At 41.3% G+C, this 17,937-nt stretch overlaps 1 protein-coding gene across 1 annotated transcript in view; it reads left to right on the plus strand.

The window, feature by feature from the left end:
- Positions 1-16,790, plus strand: part of MED14 (mediator complex subunit 14) — a 77,409-nt gene extending 60,619 nt beyond the window's left edge. Inside the window, exons 24-31 of the mRNA XM_040999879.1 lie at positions 129-260; positions 3,052-3,234; positions 4,412-4,647; positions 6,322-6,501; positions 6,593-6,700; positions 11,442-11,567; positions 11,978-12,170; positions 14,634-16,790. Of these exons, the coding sequence (XP_040855813.1) occupies positions 129-260; positions 3,052-3,234; positions 4,412-4,647; positions 6,322-6,501; positions 6,593-6,700; positions 11,442-11,567; positions 11,978-12,170; positions 14,634-14,707 (1,232 nt within the window). The 3' untranslated portion in view covers positions 14,708-16,790. The remainder of the gene's footprint in view (positions 1-128; positions 261-3,051; positions 3,235-4,411; positions 4,648-6,321; positions 6,502-6,592; positions 6,701-11,441; positions 11,568-11,977; positions 12,171-14,633) is intronic.
- The last annotated feature ends 1,147 nt before the right edge of the window (positions 16,791-17,937 follow it).

Raw genomic sequence — 17,937 nt, forward strand, 5'->3', positions numbered from 1 at the left:
TCCTTGCATTACTTACAGGCACTTTACTAATTATTCATTAAATCTGTAGGACGATTTTAGCTTGGGCTCTTTGGACAGGGCATAGTTTGTGTCCTGCAAGATCATCTGTAATTATTTTCCTTTACCAGGAAATCTGCACGCTGCCAGCTCCCCCAGCGGGGCTTTGAGAGCCCCGTCACCTGCGTCCTTTGTTGCCACTCCTCCCCCATCCTCGCATGGAATCTCCATAGGACCAGGGGCCAGTTTTGCTAGTCCACATGGTGAGTCCGTGCATGGAAGTGCTATAGTTTAAGAGCTTAGTGTGACAGTAACTTTTTGTTTAACAAGTGCCCTTATTGCAAATTAGTGTTTGTTTATTATTGAGGAAATAGCCAAAGTATTGCTGGAATAGAAATGTTTTCTGACCCCACCAAGCTGAGGTGATGAATGACTAGCTCGTTTCCCTTGGCTTTTGTTTGCGTCTTCTCTTTTGCGCTTGCGCTTCCTCTCACTCACTGCTTGCATGTTCGCTTACATCTCTGTTGCTCTCACTTGCTCACTACCCATCGTCTCGTCCTCTCCAACAGCACCCCCACGGGGCACTCTGACGTATGGATTATTTTGAGATTTGAAATTTTAACATTTTATCTTAAAAAAAAATACCTAATCTTGAGAACTGATTCAAATAGATGAAAACCTATTCTTCAAATACATAAGAGGATAGAAGAGCTACTGATTTTGCCTTTTTATTCCACCAATCACTTCCTCTTCCCAGAGTCATTTCATGTTATTAATTGTGTATTCTTGCAGTGTTGTTTCATGTACACACACGCCATGTATGTGTTTGCTTTGTACACACATGCAGCATATTGTACGTAGTGTTCAGTGCTGTTTTCATTTAATATATCATGAATACTATACCATCTCCTAGCATAAAAAGAGTTTTGTTTATAGACTGTGTAGCCCCTGTAATTTTGCTTTGTTCTATTATTAATATTTGTAGGAACATCTGTCAGTAAAAAACTCTGCATATCATACTAAATAGCTTTGTACTATCCCTTTGTCAGTATTATACATTTCGAATGTTTCCCTTTAAAAATGGTGCTGTCTCTATTGACATGCGTTGTTATTTCTTTAGATAAGTTCCTAGAAATGGAATTGCTGTCAAAGGGTTTGAGAAATTCTAAAGTTTTCAAAACATACTGTGAATTGCTCACCTGAAAGGCTGTGCCAGTTTCCTATAGCATCATACAAGAATATATGCTTTCTTGCATGAATGCCAGCACAGGCTATTAAGATTTTTCGAAATCTTGGCCATTTTGATAGGTGGAGATTGATGTTGTTAAATGTGTGTTTCTTTGATTATTAGTGAAGTTGAACCCATTTTTTATGTTTATTGGTCTTTAGTTGGTGTATCTTAATTTGTGCCTGCCAGTTTTTATACTTTCTCAATTCCTTGTGTGTGGGGTTTTTTTTTTTTTTTTTAATTGGAAAGTCAAATTTACAGAGAGGAGGATCTTTTGTCTGCTAGTTCACGCCCCAATTAGCTGCAATGGTCAGGCTGAGCCAATCTGAATCCTGGAGCCAGGTGCTTCCTCTGGGCCTCCCATGGCAGGTGCAGGGTCCCAAGGCTTTAGCCTGTCTGGATTGCTTTCCCAGGCTGCAAGCAAGGAGCTGGGTGGGAAGTGGAGCAGCCAGGATGTGAACCAGTGCCCATATGGGATCCTGGTGATGCAAGGCGAGGACTTTAGCCACTAGTGCTACCACGTTGGACCCTCTTGTATGTGTTTTTTTTTTTTTTTTTCTTACTGATTCTTAAGACTTCTTTTTGCAAGTAAAGACCATTTACTGTCTGATATATTTGGTAGAAGTATTTCCTCAGTTTGTTTTAAAGGGCATAAATAATATGTTGAACATGTTTGAAAGCTGGAATTTAAATCTCAAGTTGTTTATGAATCATTGCTGTCTCTTTTTTTTGTTTTAAAGATTGATGTATCGGAGCCCAGTATGATGGCTCAGTGGCTGAAACCTCACCTTGCCAGCGCTGGGATCCCATATGGGCGCTGGTTCATGTTGTGCCTGCTGCAGCTCCCTGCTTGCGACCTGGGAAAGTAGTGGAGGATGGGCCAAAGCCTTGGGACCCTGCACCTGTGTAGGAAACCCAGAGGAGGTTCCTTTCTTCAGATCAGCACAGCTCTGGTCGTTGTGGCCATTTGGGGAGTTAGCCAACAGGTGGAAAATCTTTTTCCTTCTGTTTTTGCTTCTCTCTGTGAATCTTCCTTTCCAACAAAAATAAATCTTTAAAGGAAAAAAAAAAACAGATTTATTCACTTGGAAAGAATTGGAGGAAGAGGGAGAGAGAAAAAGAGATCTTCCTTCTGCTGGTTTACTCCCCAGATAGCTGTAAGAGCCAGTGCTGTATTGGGCTGAAGCCAGGAGCCTGGAGCTTCATCTGGGTCTCCTTATGTGAATAGCAGGGTCCAAACATTGCTTTTCTCAGGCCATTAGCAGGGAGCTGCAGTGGAAGTTAAGCAACCAAGATACAAATTGGTAGCCATGTGGGATGCTGGCATCGCAGGAGGCAGCCTTAGCAGTCACAGAAAACCACTGCTCTCAAAACTTGATTCTTGATCATTTCTTTGTCAATGTAGCTTTCCCTAGATAAATACCATGGGGCATTTCCTTCCTCACATTCTTCTCTGAATAAAATGAAAGTATATCTTATCAGGGTTTAAAAGTACAGTATTTCAGCCCTTAAAATAGCTTTGAGGTTGTTGCTCTCTGTTTCTCAGCATGTGATTGCATAGACTGACATGGATTGCATATGTGGAAGCTTGTGTGAACGTAAGTTTTATCCTTTCTCTGTCTTTTCTGATTCTTGTGTCACATTAGAAAGCACATTAACTACACAACATAGAGCTGAAGCTTGATATGTAAAGAAGCATCAGGCTCCAGTGAGTTGCCTTATCAAAAGAAAATGAACTTATCACCATGTAAGGTTTTGAGTACTGTCAAATAACTTTGGGTTATTAAAATGTAGAGTTGGAGAACCATTTGTTTACTTTTTTATAGGAGCTCTTGACCCTAGTTCCCCTTACACTATGGTGTCACCAAGTGGCCGAGCAGGGAATTGGCCAGGGTCTCCACAAGTGTCTGGCCCCTCACCAGCAACGCGCATGCCAGGAATGTCACCCGCTAACCCATCCCTACATTCTCCAGTTCCAGATGCTTCTCATTCCCCTCGTGCTGGAACAAGTGAGTGCTGTTAGCATTTTTATGTTGTTTTTAAAATATAACCACTAAATGGTCTATTTTATTCCATCCTATTATTTGAAAAGAATGACCTACTTTTTGAATAGGGATCCTTATTTATTTATTTATTTTTTTATTGGAAAGTCAGATGTACAGAGAGGAAGATCTTCTGTCTGCTGTTTCACGCCCCAAGTGGCCACATGGCCGGAGCTGAGCCGATCCAAAGCCAGGAGCCAGGAGCTTCTTCCAGGTCTCCCATGTGGGTGCAGGGTCTCAAGTCTTTGGACCATCCTCCACTGCTTTCCCAGGCCACAAGCAGGGAGCTGGATGGGAAGTGGGGCCGCTGGTATTAGAACCGGCGCCCATATGGGATACTGGTGTGTGTAAGGCAAGGACCTTAGCCACTAGGCTACTACACTGGGCCCAAGGGATACTTTTTAAATAACTGAAATTTTTATCCTAAGTCAGTTAAGTTGAGAAGTAAGCCACATTTTAAGAAAGGCAAATACCTTTTCCAGAAGTCCTATGAATATCTGCCATGATTGCTGACTTCTGGTCACCATATTGAACCTTGAAGTTACATTCTGGTAGATGACAGAGAACTAACACATAAGAGAAGACCTGTAACTTTTAGTGTCTTAAAACAAACATCTTATGCTCACACTGGCTCAAAATCCTGTGGGTTTGCAGGCTCTCATGCACTTGCTTGTGTGTGGGTTGGGTAGGGGCTGGCTGTTCTAACATGGCCTCAGTTGGCATGTTTTCTTCTCTCTACACTGTGTCATCCTGCCTAATCCTGTACTTGTTCTCATGATGGCTGAGCAGGGTCCTAAGAGTGAGTAGAAAGAAAGCTAGGCTTGCAACTAACCCAGTGTCACTTCCTCCACCTTTTCTTGACCACCAGCAAGTTACAGGGCCAGCCAAGATCCCTGGTGGAAAAACTGTCCCTTCTTTCTGATGGAGCTGCAGCATTGTCACATTGCCAGGGGATTGGATTGTGTGTATGTGTGCGTGTAACTGTGGCACTTCCTGCTACCAAGGAAGTAGTATATGATTATTACATCATCAAAGTCACTGAAGTAGTGCACATTGATTTAGAATATCAAATAGTTATAATGCCAGCACAAGAGTGAGATAGCATGTGTTTGTCAATGAAATGACATGTTTTCCTCTCTAAAAGGTTCCCAAACAATGCCAACGAACATGCCTCCACCTCGGAAACTACCTCAGCGCTCTTGGGCGGCATCCATACCCACCATCCTCACGCACAGTGCCTTGAACATTTTACTGCTGCCCTCTCCAACGCCAGGCCTCGTGCCCGGCCTGGCAGGTAGTTACCTTTGTTCGCCACTTGAGAGATTTCTTGGATCAGTCATCATGAGACGACATCTTCAAAGAATTATTCAACAAGAAACGGTATGGATATCTAGTGGTCTTCCAAGTAGTGATTGTCAAAGGCAGGATGCTAACTTGCCTTGCAGCTCATGTCAGAACTCAAGTGACATCCCATTACTTCTTTTAGTCAGCTGGGTAGAATTGTGCTTGTCACCTGTCCTATCCTTTAAAATGGACTCCACTGTTCTTCCCTATTCAAATGTCAGCAGATTTCTGCACTTTGTAGTTGGTTGTGCTGTGGCTTGCACACATGCTGTGTGGCTAACATGGGTGTGGAGATGGTTCAGCACGGTGCAGAGAATCAATGTATTGGAATAAAATGCTTTATGATCATGATGTTGAAAGCTGCTTGGTAGAAACATTTACAACCAGAGTTATTTTAAGTCTTTATAGAAAAAAGAGTTATGACCCATCCTGTGTATGCCTTAAGCAGATAGCTCATAATCAACAGCACTGGACTTGTCGTTAGGATTACCACATACTAGTGTGTGCTTGGGTAAATTTCTTCTCCTTTCTGATAATAGTCAACCTACCTGTTATGTACCTACCTGATTACAAGTGTTGGATTTTGAGATATTGCTTGTTAAATTCTTACCATAATGCCTTTGTTATTTGTTATTTATTAACAATGTATTTGTTATTAACAATACATGCATTAAAGAGGTTGTTAACATGGTAAATGCTTAAAATATCTACTACATGTTTGCTGCATTGTCATTTTGCAACTTTTGTATTCAGACTAGGAAAAAACCCAAAGATTTTAAGTGGAATAAATAAGTTGAATAAATTTCCATTCATAACAACCCGTGACTTAGCCTCTGTTCTGCCCCCTCAGAGTCTGTGCAAGCTTTCAACTCTTTGAACCTCATTTTGTTCATCTGTGTAGTTAATATATTAGACTAGAACAGGAATCAGTGAACAGTGGCCTCTGGGCCCACATCCTGCCCATCACCTGTTTTCATAAGTGAAGTTTTATTGGGTTATAGCCACACCATTTATTTCCAGATTGTCTATGGCTGCTTCAGCTGTAATGGCATCATTGAGGACTAGTCACTGAGACCATTCAGCCCTTTAAGCCTTTCATTATCCAAGGACCCTTTATGGAAAAACTTTGTCCATCTGTGGGCTAGAACACAGGCCCAATCCAGATGTAATCTTTGTAATGGTGCTCATTATTATTTGTTTCTAACATGCCATTACAGAAAATGTGTCCTATATAAAAGTACTCAGAGAATAGTATAATCAGCTTCTGTGTTCTCATCACCAACAATTGGCTCATATCAGTGTATCTTTAGCTCATCCATCAGATTGTTTCCCAGCATCTTATGAAATTTATTGTGAAACTCGGGTCATTCTCTGGAGTTCTCCATCTGGACTTTACTGATCAGTTCTCTTTGGAACCATTTAACATAATTCATTTGACCCTATGTTTTCTGTCATCTTGATAAGTCATCTGTGTCAAAATACTCAATTCAAGCTCAAAATTTTTGTTGTTTGGCACGAATCCTTCACAGGGACATGCAATGTCTGATTACATCTCTTGGCAGTGCTGCTAGGCAGTGTTGATGCTCTGTGTGTCAGCCTTTGTTTTGGTACTAGTATCAGCTTAGCTGTTTTCTTTGAAACAGTTCTTTCGGTGGCCTGTTCATTTTCTGTTTGTCTTACACGTTAATTGGATGTTGTCTTGTTTTGCAGCTGCAGCTGATAAATTCTAATGAACCTGGAGTGATTATGTTTAAGACTGATGCACTAAAATGTAGAGTAGCCCTTAGTCCCAAAACCAACCAGACCCTTCAGCTAAAAGTGACACCTGAAAATGCAGGCCAGTGGAAACCTGATGAACTTCAGGTTTTGGAAAAGTTCTTTGAAACAAGGGTATGTGTTTGTTAGTAGTAATGTGTGCTTTTAATGCATGTGAAGAAAGAGAAGCATGATGGAGAGTAACTAGATTTACTTACTCTTGTAGGTTGCTGGACCGCCATTTAAAGCCAATACACTAATAGCCTTCACCAAGCTGTTAGGAGCCCCCACACACATCCTCAGGGATTGTGTGCATATTATGAAGCTAGAGCTGGTAAGTTAGCAACTCATACTTTACTTTTCTTTCTTTCTTTTTGTTTTTAAGACTTATTTAATTTACAGAGAGAAGGAGAGAAAAAGATCTTCCATTCACTGGTTCATTCCACTGAACCAGTGAGCTGATCTGAAGCCAGGAGCCCAGAGCCTCTTCTGGGTCTCCCACATGGGTGCAGGGTCCCAAGGCTTTGGGCCAGCCTCTATTGCTTTCCCAGGCCTCAAGCAGGGAACTGGATGGGAAATGAAGCAGCTGTGACATGAACCAGCACCTATATGGGATCCCAGCACACGTAAGGCGAGGCTTTGAGACACTAGGTTACTTTAATGGGCCTGCAACTCAGACTTTTTTTTTTAATCAAAAATATATGTTTTTTTTTTCTTTTTAAAAAAATTTTATTTTTGCAGTGGCTCCTGGAGTGTAGCAGGAGCTGGTGTCACCAAGCTTGAGAGTCCTCCTAACATCTTAAAAAAAAATTATTTTTGACGCTGTTTACATAGTTGATCAGGGTGGGAAGGGTCAAGGATCAGGGGACTTCTTGTATATGGAGAAGAGAGGGATACAAAAAGAGAAATCACAGCCAGCCTCCCAACCGCTACATTAACCAGGGGATGGGGAACTGCCACCCGATGTCATCCAGGGTCCCCATTGTGCAGCATTTTCTGAGGGTTCTGTTCATGTGTTTTCAGTAGTTCTGAGATGCTGCTGACACTGCCACTCCACAGATGAGGAAATCCTTCCAAGGTCAATTGGCTGTCATAGTCCACCTCTTCATTAGCCCAGATATTTGCTGTCAGGTTTCACTGGGGTAGTTGATCAGTTTGTTCTGCCCTCCATCCTTAACAATCCACTGGGTGCTGTGGCCCAGCCCAGCCCTGTCCCTGGGCTCCTCTATCGAATCTCCTCTCAGTGGCAGATCTCGTGCACACTGGTGGGTCCTTGACCCCAGCTTATTCCACTTCCTGTCCTGGCAGGAGTAATGTCCTAGCCCAACTGGCTCATACCCAACCCAGTTCTTACTGTTGTGTGTTACAGCCCAGCCAGTCCTGGTCCATGCCCTGACGCAGCTCTCATGTGGTCCAATGGGAGCCAAAACCTAGCCTAGTCCATCCTGTACCTACTTTGGCTTTCACTAGCACCAGTGGATGCTGGAGTCTAGCCCAGTCTGGCGCACCCCAGAGCCTGTCCACACCCATGCCGAGAGAGACTGCAACCATATCCAGCCCAGACCACCACCCCCGTTCCAACTCTCATGTTTACTAGTGGGAACCACAACCTAGCTTGAGTATCCCCTTAGCTCCCCAACCACGCCTGATCCCAGCTCCAGATCTTGCACATCCCAGTGGTTGCTCTGACTCAGCTCTGTATAGCTTGCTCCCTGTTTTGACCTTTGCCATCAGATGCTTCAGCCTGGCCTGACCTAGCCTGAGCTGGCCCCGCAAGTCCTAACTCTTGCTGATGAGTGCTTATAGCCTGGCCCTGCCCAGTCCACTCCCATCCCTGATTCATGCAAATCAGCAGGTATGATAGCCTAGCCTGGCATGCCCCATATTCTAGCCTGGCTTCTGCACGTGCCAGTAAGCTAAGGTTGGCTTGGCCCTGCCCAGTCTACCCCTTTCCAAAACCACCCCACACACATGTGGACAGGTGGATCTACCCTGCTCGGTCTGACCAACACCCAGGCCTGAATCACATGTTCACTGGTGGGAGCAATGTCCCATCAGAGGAGTTTCCCTAGTTCCCCCCACCAGAGCCACTCCCAGACCCTGATCTCACCCATGCCAGTGGGTGCTAGACCCTTACCAGGTCATAGGCTACCCCATCCGTCCTTCATATATATGAGTGGTGGTTGTTGTGGCTCAGCCCTCCCACACCACATCCTTGGGTGTATCTGTGGGTGCTGCAACCTGGAACAACCCAGCCTGTACCCAACCCCAGTACCTATGAGTGTCCAGGGGTTCCATGGTCATGCCTAGCTCAGCCTGTCACAACCCCCAGCTCCAAGCAAACCAGCTAAAGTTGCAGATCATAGGGGTGGGCCCACATACTCCCACAGAATCTGCCCCCGTACTCAGTTTTCTTGCATGCTGGTTAATGCCATGGCCCAGCCTAACATTACAGTCTCCTGTTTCGACAGTCATTGGTGAGTACTGTGATGTAGCCCTGTCAGGTAGGCCCGCTGCCCTAGCTTTAGTGTGCACTGGTGAGTGGTATTCAGCATTGGTCAGTACTAACTACCCCAGCTTTGCTATGCTGCAAGGGCCGGTGCTTGGGCCTGAAGCTTAAAGGTCCTTATGTTTCCCCCTCAAGACCTCACCTCCACAGGTGCCAATAGCTGGGCAAGGGCCTCAGGTCACCTGGCCCAAGCCCTGCCACCTAGGAGTAGAGATGGGGCTAGCTGGCCCCTTCCGACTCCAAACACCCAGTAGGCTGACTGGCTCAGGTCTTCAAACCCAAGCCCCTTCCTTGGGATTGACTCACCTGGGTTTGGCAACTCATATTTTTCTTGCAAGTTTTATTTGAGGACATTAAAACTGATGGGGCAGTGTTTATTTCATTCATTTATGAGCTTTCATTTTTCTCTTAATTTATCTTTAAATAGGTAACAATTCTCTTGTATCTTTTGGGTTTATTTTTTAAAGATTTATTTGAAAACCAGTTACAGAGAAAAAGAGATCTTTTAAAAAAAGATTTATTTTCTTTATTGAAAAGGCAAATAGAAAGAAGAGACAGAGAAAGAGCTCTTCCGTTCACTGGTTCACTCCCCAAGTGGCCGCAATGACCAGAGCTGAGCTGATCAGGAGCCAGGAGCTTCTTCCAGGTCTCCCACAGGTGGGATCTCATCCAGCGCCCTGCTAATGGCCTGTTTTGAAAGCAGTGGAGAATGGCCCAAGTACTTGTTCTCTGCACCCACATGGAAACCTGGAAGAAGCTCCTGCTTCCTGCCTTTGGATCAGCCAGTTCCAACCATTGTAGCCATTTGGAAAGTGAACCAGTGTATGGAAGATCACTCTCTGTCTCTCCTCTTTCTGTAACTCTGTCTTTTAAAGGAGTAAATCAGTTTTTAAGAACAGAACATTTCCCACCCTCAGTATTTGTTAGTATTCGTGGTGACTATGATTTCCGGGATATTAACCTTGACGTATTGCTTGAAATTGAGGCGCATCTTGCTTTAGTCACTGGACATATTGTGGAAATCTTTTCACATTATACATGAAAAATATCTTATCCAGAAAATGGCTTAGTATTTTATTCTATGGATGCATTAAAATGGCTGAGAATCTACCTTCTTGATGGATATTTCTGATATTTAGTCTTTAGAAACTGTGTAAGTAAAGAACCTTTTTTATGGATGTGCCAGTGTATCTTAGGGTAAATTTCTAGAATTAGTTCCTGTGACAGAGGATATGTATGCTTGTAATTTGAGTAGATATTCTCAGAATGGTTCTTCATAGAGGTTGTGCTGACTTTATTCCCACCAGTGACTTCTGGGCATGCTTGCTTTCACTCAGCAGTGCTTTGTTCAATCTTTAGCTTTTGGGTCTTTCTCTTCTTTATCTGTAGGAACTCTGCATTTTAAAGAAGTTAACTCCTTGGGGTGTGAATTGTAAATATATTTGCTATTTGTGCTTTGCTTTACTTTTGGATATTTTACTATGCAAAATTTCCTTTTTAATAAATAATGATATTTATCAATATTGGTGTCGAAACTTTCCTGGTTTTGTATCATTATCAGAGAGACTGTTCCTAATCCCAGGTTTGGGGGGGAAAAAAAAACCAAAACCTTCCTCTAGTTTCTTTAAATGCTGTTTAGTCATTTTTTTAAAATCGCCTACTCAATTTTTGATCCATTTAAAATTTGTCAGTGTGGAAAGAGATATGGGTGCAGCTTTTCAGGTTTTGGGGGGGATGTTGAATTCTCTCCTGTGACAGTATACAGTTAAACAGGTGGAGTCCCAAGAGCTGTCCTCTCGGTCCCCCCTCCCCAACTTCAAAATAGTCCTTCTATTTTCATGTTTCTGATGTTGAGATTTGAATACTTCAAATATCTCATTCCTTTTTTTTTTTCAGTTGGGGTTTTACTGTTAATGATTGTGACAGCTGTGTTCTTTCACTAGTTGTCTCAACCTTTGTCTTCTTTCAGCATGACTTGTTGAGAAGAAATCCATTTGTGTTTGTCAAGGAATAGATGTTTATGTGGCTGAAAAGCACCCATGGGTATAATTTTAAATCACTACTATAGTCTGAAAAGTTGATTTAGGAAAGGAACTGGAGGCTTGACTGGAAGGTCTCGGTGAACACCAGTTAAGGACCTTGAACGCCAGGTCTTGGTCCTCAGCTGGGCGAGATCAGGCTTGTCCGAAGCGGTATGGCCGTAGACAAGCCAAGCGACAGTGGCTCAAGGATGGACTAGGAAAGGCTGCCACTGCGAGGGACTGTTAAGGGTTGCAGGAAACCCTGCAAGAGAGCGGAGAAGAGACTAGGTTTCAGGGCCACTGCCCAAGCTGCATGCGTAGGCTTGGGAATGAATGAAGTGAGCCAGAAGGAAAGGAAACACAGTATATACAAAGCTTTGTAGTTAGTAACCTCATGTGTATAGTTCTGTGAAAAATTGTGAGTTAGCAATTTTATATTCTACCAATAATTGGGTTTAAAATAGCATTCTCATTTTTTAGACTCCTGAAAATGATTTTAAATTCTGATATGACTTTTATCATGATTTTTTTTTCCCTCAAAACAGTTCCCTGACCAGGCAACACAGCTAAAATGGAACGTCCAGTTTTGTCTAACGATCCCTCCCAGTGCACCCCCTATTGCACCTCCTGGGACGCCTGCTGTGGTGCTGAAATCCAAAATGCTATTTTTTGTAAGTGTTACCCAGTATCTCTGTGTGTGTGTGTGTGTGTGTGTGGCGCATGCGTGCAGAGCTTCTAAGGAAGAAGTGGTTTGTGAGAATAATAGTAACAACTTTTGGATAACAATGTATCTTCTTGCTAGCTGCACACATCCAGGCCCAGATTCCTTGTCAGTTCAGGTTTGTTAAGATCCTGGTTCCTTTACCAATAATTGAAATTTGTTGAACCAGGTAATAATGTGGTGCAGTTGCAACTGAACTGTAATATCCAGTTGTTTTGTCATTTGCCATATTTTCCTTTGCTTACTGTGTCTTAAATCTGAAAGTATAGTAAATCATAGTACCTTTGATACTTTACGACAGTTATTTTCTTACCGTGTTTTTTTTTTTTTATTCTCTTTGTGTGTCTTGTGTGTCTATAGCTTCAGCTAACACAGAAAACATCGGTCCCTCCCCAAGAACCTGTTAGTATCATAGTTCCCATCATTTATGACATGGCTTCAGGTACAACCCAACAGGCAGATATTCCCAGGCAGCAGAACTCTTCTGTTGCTGCTCCCATGATGGTCAGCAACATCCTGAAGAGGTTTGCAGAGATGAATCCACCACGACAAGGTACATGACCGGTAGACGATGTTTTATTGCATATATGTTATGAAAGTTGTTTATAAAAGTGAGAGACACCCCTTCTCTCCTCTTCTCCTTCCTTAACCCACTCCACCCCAAGCCCTAGTGATAGAGCTGTGGTTGCTGTGACCCTCCTAATGTCTGCCTGTCGCTGTCTTCCTCTCTTACTGGTTCTTAATTTTTGTCCATTTCTCTGCTGCCTGAAATTTATTTTTGTTAGTGCTTTACTATTGGGACTGACCCAGTTGCTAATGCCAGAAGCTTGTATTTATAGCACACCTTGCCACAAAGCCGTAGGTTAGGATGATAGAAATTTCCATGGCTGTGAATTCCTGCCGTACCATCAATACCTGCCACTCTGTACATCACAAAGTTGAAATGCATGTTGGTTTCTCATATTTCATGGTTCAATCATGAGTAGAATACTATCATTAAAAGTTCTGTATCTTCTAAATGTTTTGTGAAGAATAAAAACTGATATAAATGGCATCACTGCTTTTTGGGCTTCTTATATAAGTGTCAGGCGGGTGCAAGTGAACCTTTTCACCAAGTGCACAATGAAGCTCTCAAACTGAACATTTGCGAGGAAACAAGAATGTTTCTAAAGAAACAAGGTCCCTTCAGTACCGGAGTAGCCTACGCCTAACACGTAAACTCCTGGCAGTGCTAAATTTGGGATTTCAAAACATCAAGCTCAGCAAAGAGAATTTTTCTTCTGTTTTGCTCATTTCTGATATCAAGGAAATTTCATTTAAAATTTGCCCATTTCTAATATTAAGGAAGTCCTCTTTAGAATAATTTGGAAATAGCATTTTATTTTTCAATGAGGGAAAAGTTGTTCTCTGAAACTTTTTCAAGTACTACAAGTGTCAGAGGTTTACTAGAAATGACAGTTTTAGCTGTTGCAACATATTGTACCTAGACAACTTGTCACTGTTAGTTTGTGAGGAACACACCGGGCAGTAGAGTATGCTTCTTTTGTTGTAACATTTCTTCTACTTCTTACAATTTGCTGCTTTCATCCTTTGACTTCCCTCTTCTTTCAGCTAAAAACTAGTTCCTCAGGAATCACAGTTTAACCCTAGCAGAACTGTCGAAGTAGCCATGCAGTAGGGCTTTGCTAATGGACACCATTCCTTCACTCGCAGATGATCATCGCCGTCTTACAGATGGTTTTGTGTATGATGTCTTGCGGAACTTAAAAGTAATAGAACAATGTTTTGATCCTATTGGGGTTGAGAGTTTTTCTATTTATCAATAATGAACAAATTTTTTTTTTTTAAAGAAGAAACATAAATCACTTCTTATATTGGAGAAACTGGTGAGGTTTGGGGAACGTCGTTTGGTTTCCATCCCTCTCCCCCTCCTTTGAGCTGGGCAAACGTTTAGATTTCCTTTTCTTTCTGTACCTGAATTTTCCAGTGGTTGGAGAGAAGGTTGGCACTTATGTTCACAGGATCACTGCACATTCTACCCTCTGCCAGAAGGCTGGGTGTCACAGGAAGTCTTCAGTCCTCCCGCTTTGAGTACTCTAGGCTTAGACCATGTTCCTAGCAGAAGGGATCTGGCCTTTTGGTTAAAGGTATTTGTAGCGATTACGAGAAATGAGAGAATATTTGGTTCTTTTGAGCAAAGGGGGAATTGATATGATGGATCATCAGGTTCCCTCACCCAACGCAAACTCTCATGATAACTGGTGCACCATTCCCCGCCCCCCCTTTTCCACATGCGTCATGTCCCTCCATCCTCTGTGAAGTGCTTCTTAGAGAAATCACTATTTTTTTTTTATTCAGAGATTTTAATATTGAGCTCTAGATGTTGAACCGTTTTCTTAAAATTCTTTGGAAAAAACCTCCAGTAGTTTGTCATGTATCTGCTGCTAGCCATATATGGTTATTGAACTAAAGTTGAAGAGTTTTGAATTCAACTTGTTGGTCACACTGGTTGCATTTTAAATGTTTGATATACAACAATTCCATCATCACAAGAAGTTCTATTGGACAGTGCTGTCATGGACATTTTTATCTGGCCGTTAATGCAACATTGGAAGTTAACCACCAGCGTTGTAACTAAAGCATAAATATAAACTAGATGTTTTTGTTTGATCCCAAATACTTAGGCAGTCAAAAGCCATAAAAAGCCCAACTTCAAAGGCTTACCCATCACTACAGTATTTCTACAGAAGTCAAGGCATCTTTTGTCATAAATTCAAACCTAAGTGACATTTGCTCAAAATTTTCTTGCAAAGGAAAAACAAAACTGAAACCAAATATAATCTGATTTTTAAAAACCACAGCTTAATCCTCTGTAGTTTAGGCAGCTCAAATTTAGTGTTTTATTTTGACCTTTAAAGTTCTTACTAATCTTAGATTTAATTCCCTCTTCCCCCACCGGTGTGTTAACATCTTTCCTGTATTGCGAATAGCTAATGACCATTTTTCTCTGTTGCAGGTGAATGCACAATATATGCAGCTGTTCGTGATTTAATGGCTAATCTTACACTGCCCCCTGGTGGGCGTCCATAGACACTATTGTTTTTAAACCAGGAAGGCTGACAGATGAGACAAAACAACACATACAAAAATCTGAATTCAGCCTTCTGTTTAAAAAAGAAAAAGGACTTCTTTTTTTTTTTTTAACTTTAAGAGCTAAATATAAACTGGCAAAAATTTTCAGGGTGCACTTCTTCTTTCATCAAAAAGACCATCAAATTTTTTGTATAGTGAACTTGTATAGTATGTTCAAATGGGACACAGTTTCAAACTAGGTATTACGTCAGTGTCCGCTTGCCAGTAATAGATTTAATAATCTGTTTTATACTATAAAGTTATGAAAATGCCAAACTTGTTTATTTAATTGTTTTCTTATGTTTTGGGTGTAATAGTCTTTTTTTTTTTTTTTTTTTTTTTGGTTTTTGTTTTGTTTTGTTTTAAGGCAGGTCTGTCATTTTTGAATACTGTAAAACTGTGATAAACTTTATATTGAAGCTGTATTTTAATATGACCGCTTTGAATCATTACATGAATATGTTTTGGGAGCTGTTATAAACACATCCCAAAAAAGCAATATTTAATAAAACTAGGTTTAAAAAAAAAAGAAAAAGAAAAAAAAAATGACACTCACTTGTGTGTATACAAACTCTATAGCCTCTGAGGGCCTCTGTTCATTTTAACCTGGTTGGGCCAGTAATTCATTTTTATTAATACATGTTATGAAATTTGACCAAAAACATCTTCTTTGTTGTAAGGTTAATTTATTCAAATGTTCCTAATTTGGTTGGTGGTAAACATTTAGTACCTCAATTTTCTTTCAGTATAGGATATGGGTAAAAATACAAAGAACCCAGTCTTTATTAAAATAGAGACAGAAAGTGGTTCATATTGGTCAAGGATCCCAGATAATGCAATCATTCTCATCTGTTGAGGATATGAGAACTTTTTTTGCTGGGCAAATTCAGTTTACAGGATACTTCTGCATGTAGCATTAATTAGGAAACAAAGAACTTTAATGCTCTACCTTTGCATGAAGTGTCTGTGATGTTTCTTTATCTTGCTTAACTTCTTGCCTTCCTCACCCAAGTTGGGGTTGTTCATTGTCAACAAAATAATAGACTGTTTTGCTTGGAAGAAAACAGGTCCAGTTCTTGGAGCTTTAAGAATCAAGATCCAGGGCCGGTCCAGGGTCAAATGGAGTTTCTGGTACCGACACATCTCAGCAAGGTTTCTTTTTGGAGCACTCTGCTGTCTCTCCCAGTCAGTCGGGGACTTGTTAAGCTTCAAAGAACATGATCTGAAGTGAAGGTCTTCTGGTGACTTGATGCTGTTGGAAAAGTTTTTAAAATGATTATACCATGCTAAATTTTATGGTCACTGTAATAATAGTTCTCCATTAAATTTTGGATGCTTTGTCTAATTCCACTTTAAGCTGATTTAATTGAGCTTCTGTGCCTATCCACTACCTGATTCTAGTTTCAAGCATCTCACTACAACTATATCATGTCTGTTCGCTTGGTTCTCCATTCACTTCCGGTCAGAGTTGAGGCCTTCTTTGCCCTTCTTCTATGTCTTATTTCTGCTTTCATCTGCTGCTTCTCACCCAACTCTGCACTATTAGGAGCAGGTGACTAAACTTTTATCCTTCCTTTATGGCTGCCTTTTTCCTCCTCCTGTTTGCAGTTCTCCTTACAACGGTAATCGCATCAGTTTGGCAATCTGAGATGTCTTTATCAAGGATCAGCCCCTTTTTGTGTGGAGCTGGATCCTGTCTTTCATGTAGAATTCTACATGTATATACAAGAAATGTATTTTTATCTGCAGGATAATATTGTTTCAAAATAATTTTATTAATAGAGTTCACTTTTCGGGTATTTTCCCTTTTTAAGTGTGGTTTTGAAATGTTAATTGCAGTTTTGTACACGATGCATTCAGTGGACACCTTTTTTTCTCCTGAGTATAACTCTCCTCGGAATGCATTGTGCAAATGCAAACGAAGATAGGATTCATTGAACAGAATTTGCTTTTGATGCTTATTATGAACCCCTGAATTTGAATTTTATATCATGCTTGGTACTTGGAATTAATATCCCTTATTAAAGCTTGAAACCATTTAGCGTTTGAGTCCTAAGTTTCATCACACCATGTCTTTTGCCTCTTTTGTTTACTCAGGTTCAATAAAAGGGACTGGCTACCCCTAGCGAGTTTTTCCTTGTAGGTGGTTTTGGACTTGACTTTAAGATGTTTTCAATGTGATTTTAGTATTTACAATGATAAATAAAAGTTATACGCGTTTCAGAGAACTACCAACTCTCTAGTTAATTTTGGTGTAGAAGTTCTGGATTGTAGTCTGGTTTAGTATTAGTGTTATCCTTGAAAGGAAACCATGGGCCTGATTCGCCACCTCCTTTTCTTCATCCACCAAAATGCCATTTCAGAACGGCTTTTAGAATTAGAAAAGTGAAAGGCAAAAACTTCAACAAAACGTACCATGTTATTAATAATGGGAGCTGAACTTCACGTTTGATAACTAACTCTGAGTGAGCTGTGTCAGCATCAACTAACGCACACATGATTTTCAATGTAAGTAGCACTAATAACTTCACTGCGTTGCAGTTAACGGTCACCCGTTGCGCCACGGAACACCGAATACTCTTGTGGGCTGTGGTTGATTTGACTTCATGAAGTGTAACTCGGACTTCTCGTCCAATGTTAACATAAAAAGTCATGCCCTTCTTTCATGGTTTTTTTTTCTCCCCACGATGAAATACTATTATATTTTGCTTTTTTTTCTTTGTCACCCAACTGTTCTTGGCATACAACGAGGAAAAATGATAGTGTAGATTTCATTCCTTCTTGTGGAATTGACTTTTTACTCTCTCTTGTGGGATCAGTGTGTCTCGGGGTGATCTGAATGTGCTCAGGATGGATTCCGTGCCACTGTGACATTTACACAGGTGCTTCCCCGCTCTGGGAACACTGTGATCACACAACTTCCTGTCGGGTTGCCTCCGCTTGCAAATGGCCTGTGACTTCTTTCAGGAAAATGACTGATGGAAGGGCACATTTAGTCCACGCAGAGTAACAGCTATTGCTTGCCGAGAGCTTACCAGGTGCTAGGCACTGTCCTAACTGCGGGCATTTGCATGTGTTTTTAGTCCTCACAACCATCCTATGCGGCATCAATATCCTCCTTTTAATAGATGGTAAACAGAGGCCCAGAAAAAGAAAATGATTTGCTTCAATCCGATTAAATTATGATT

Source organism: Ochotona curzoniae, unplaced genomic scaffold, assembly GCF_017591425.1.
Source record: "Ochotona curzoniae isolate NIBS_2020 unplaced genomic scaffold, NIBS_Ocur_1.0 contig_1274, whole genome shotgun sequence".
Classification (NCBI taxonomy): domain Eukaryota; kingdom Metazoa; phylum Chordata; class Mammalia; order Lagomorpha; family Ochotonidae; genus Ochotona; species Ochotona curzoniae.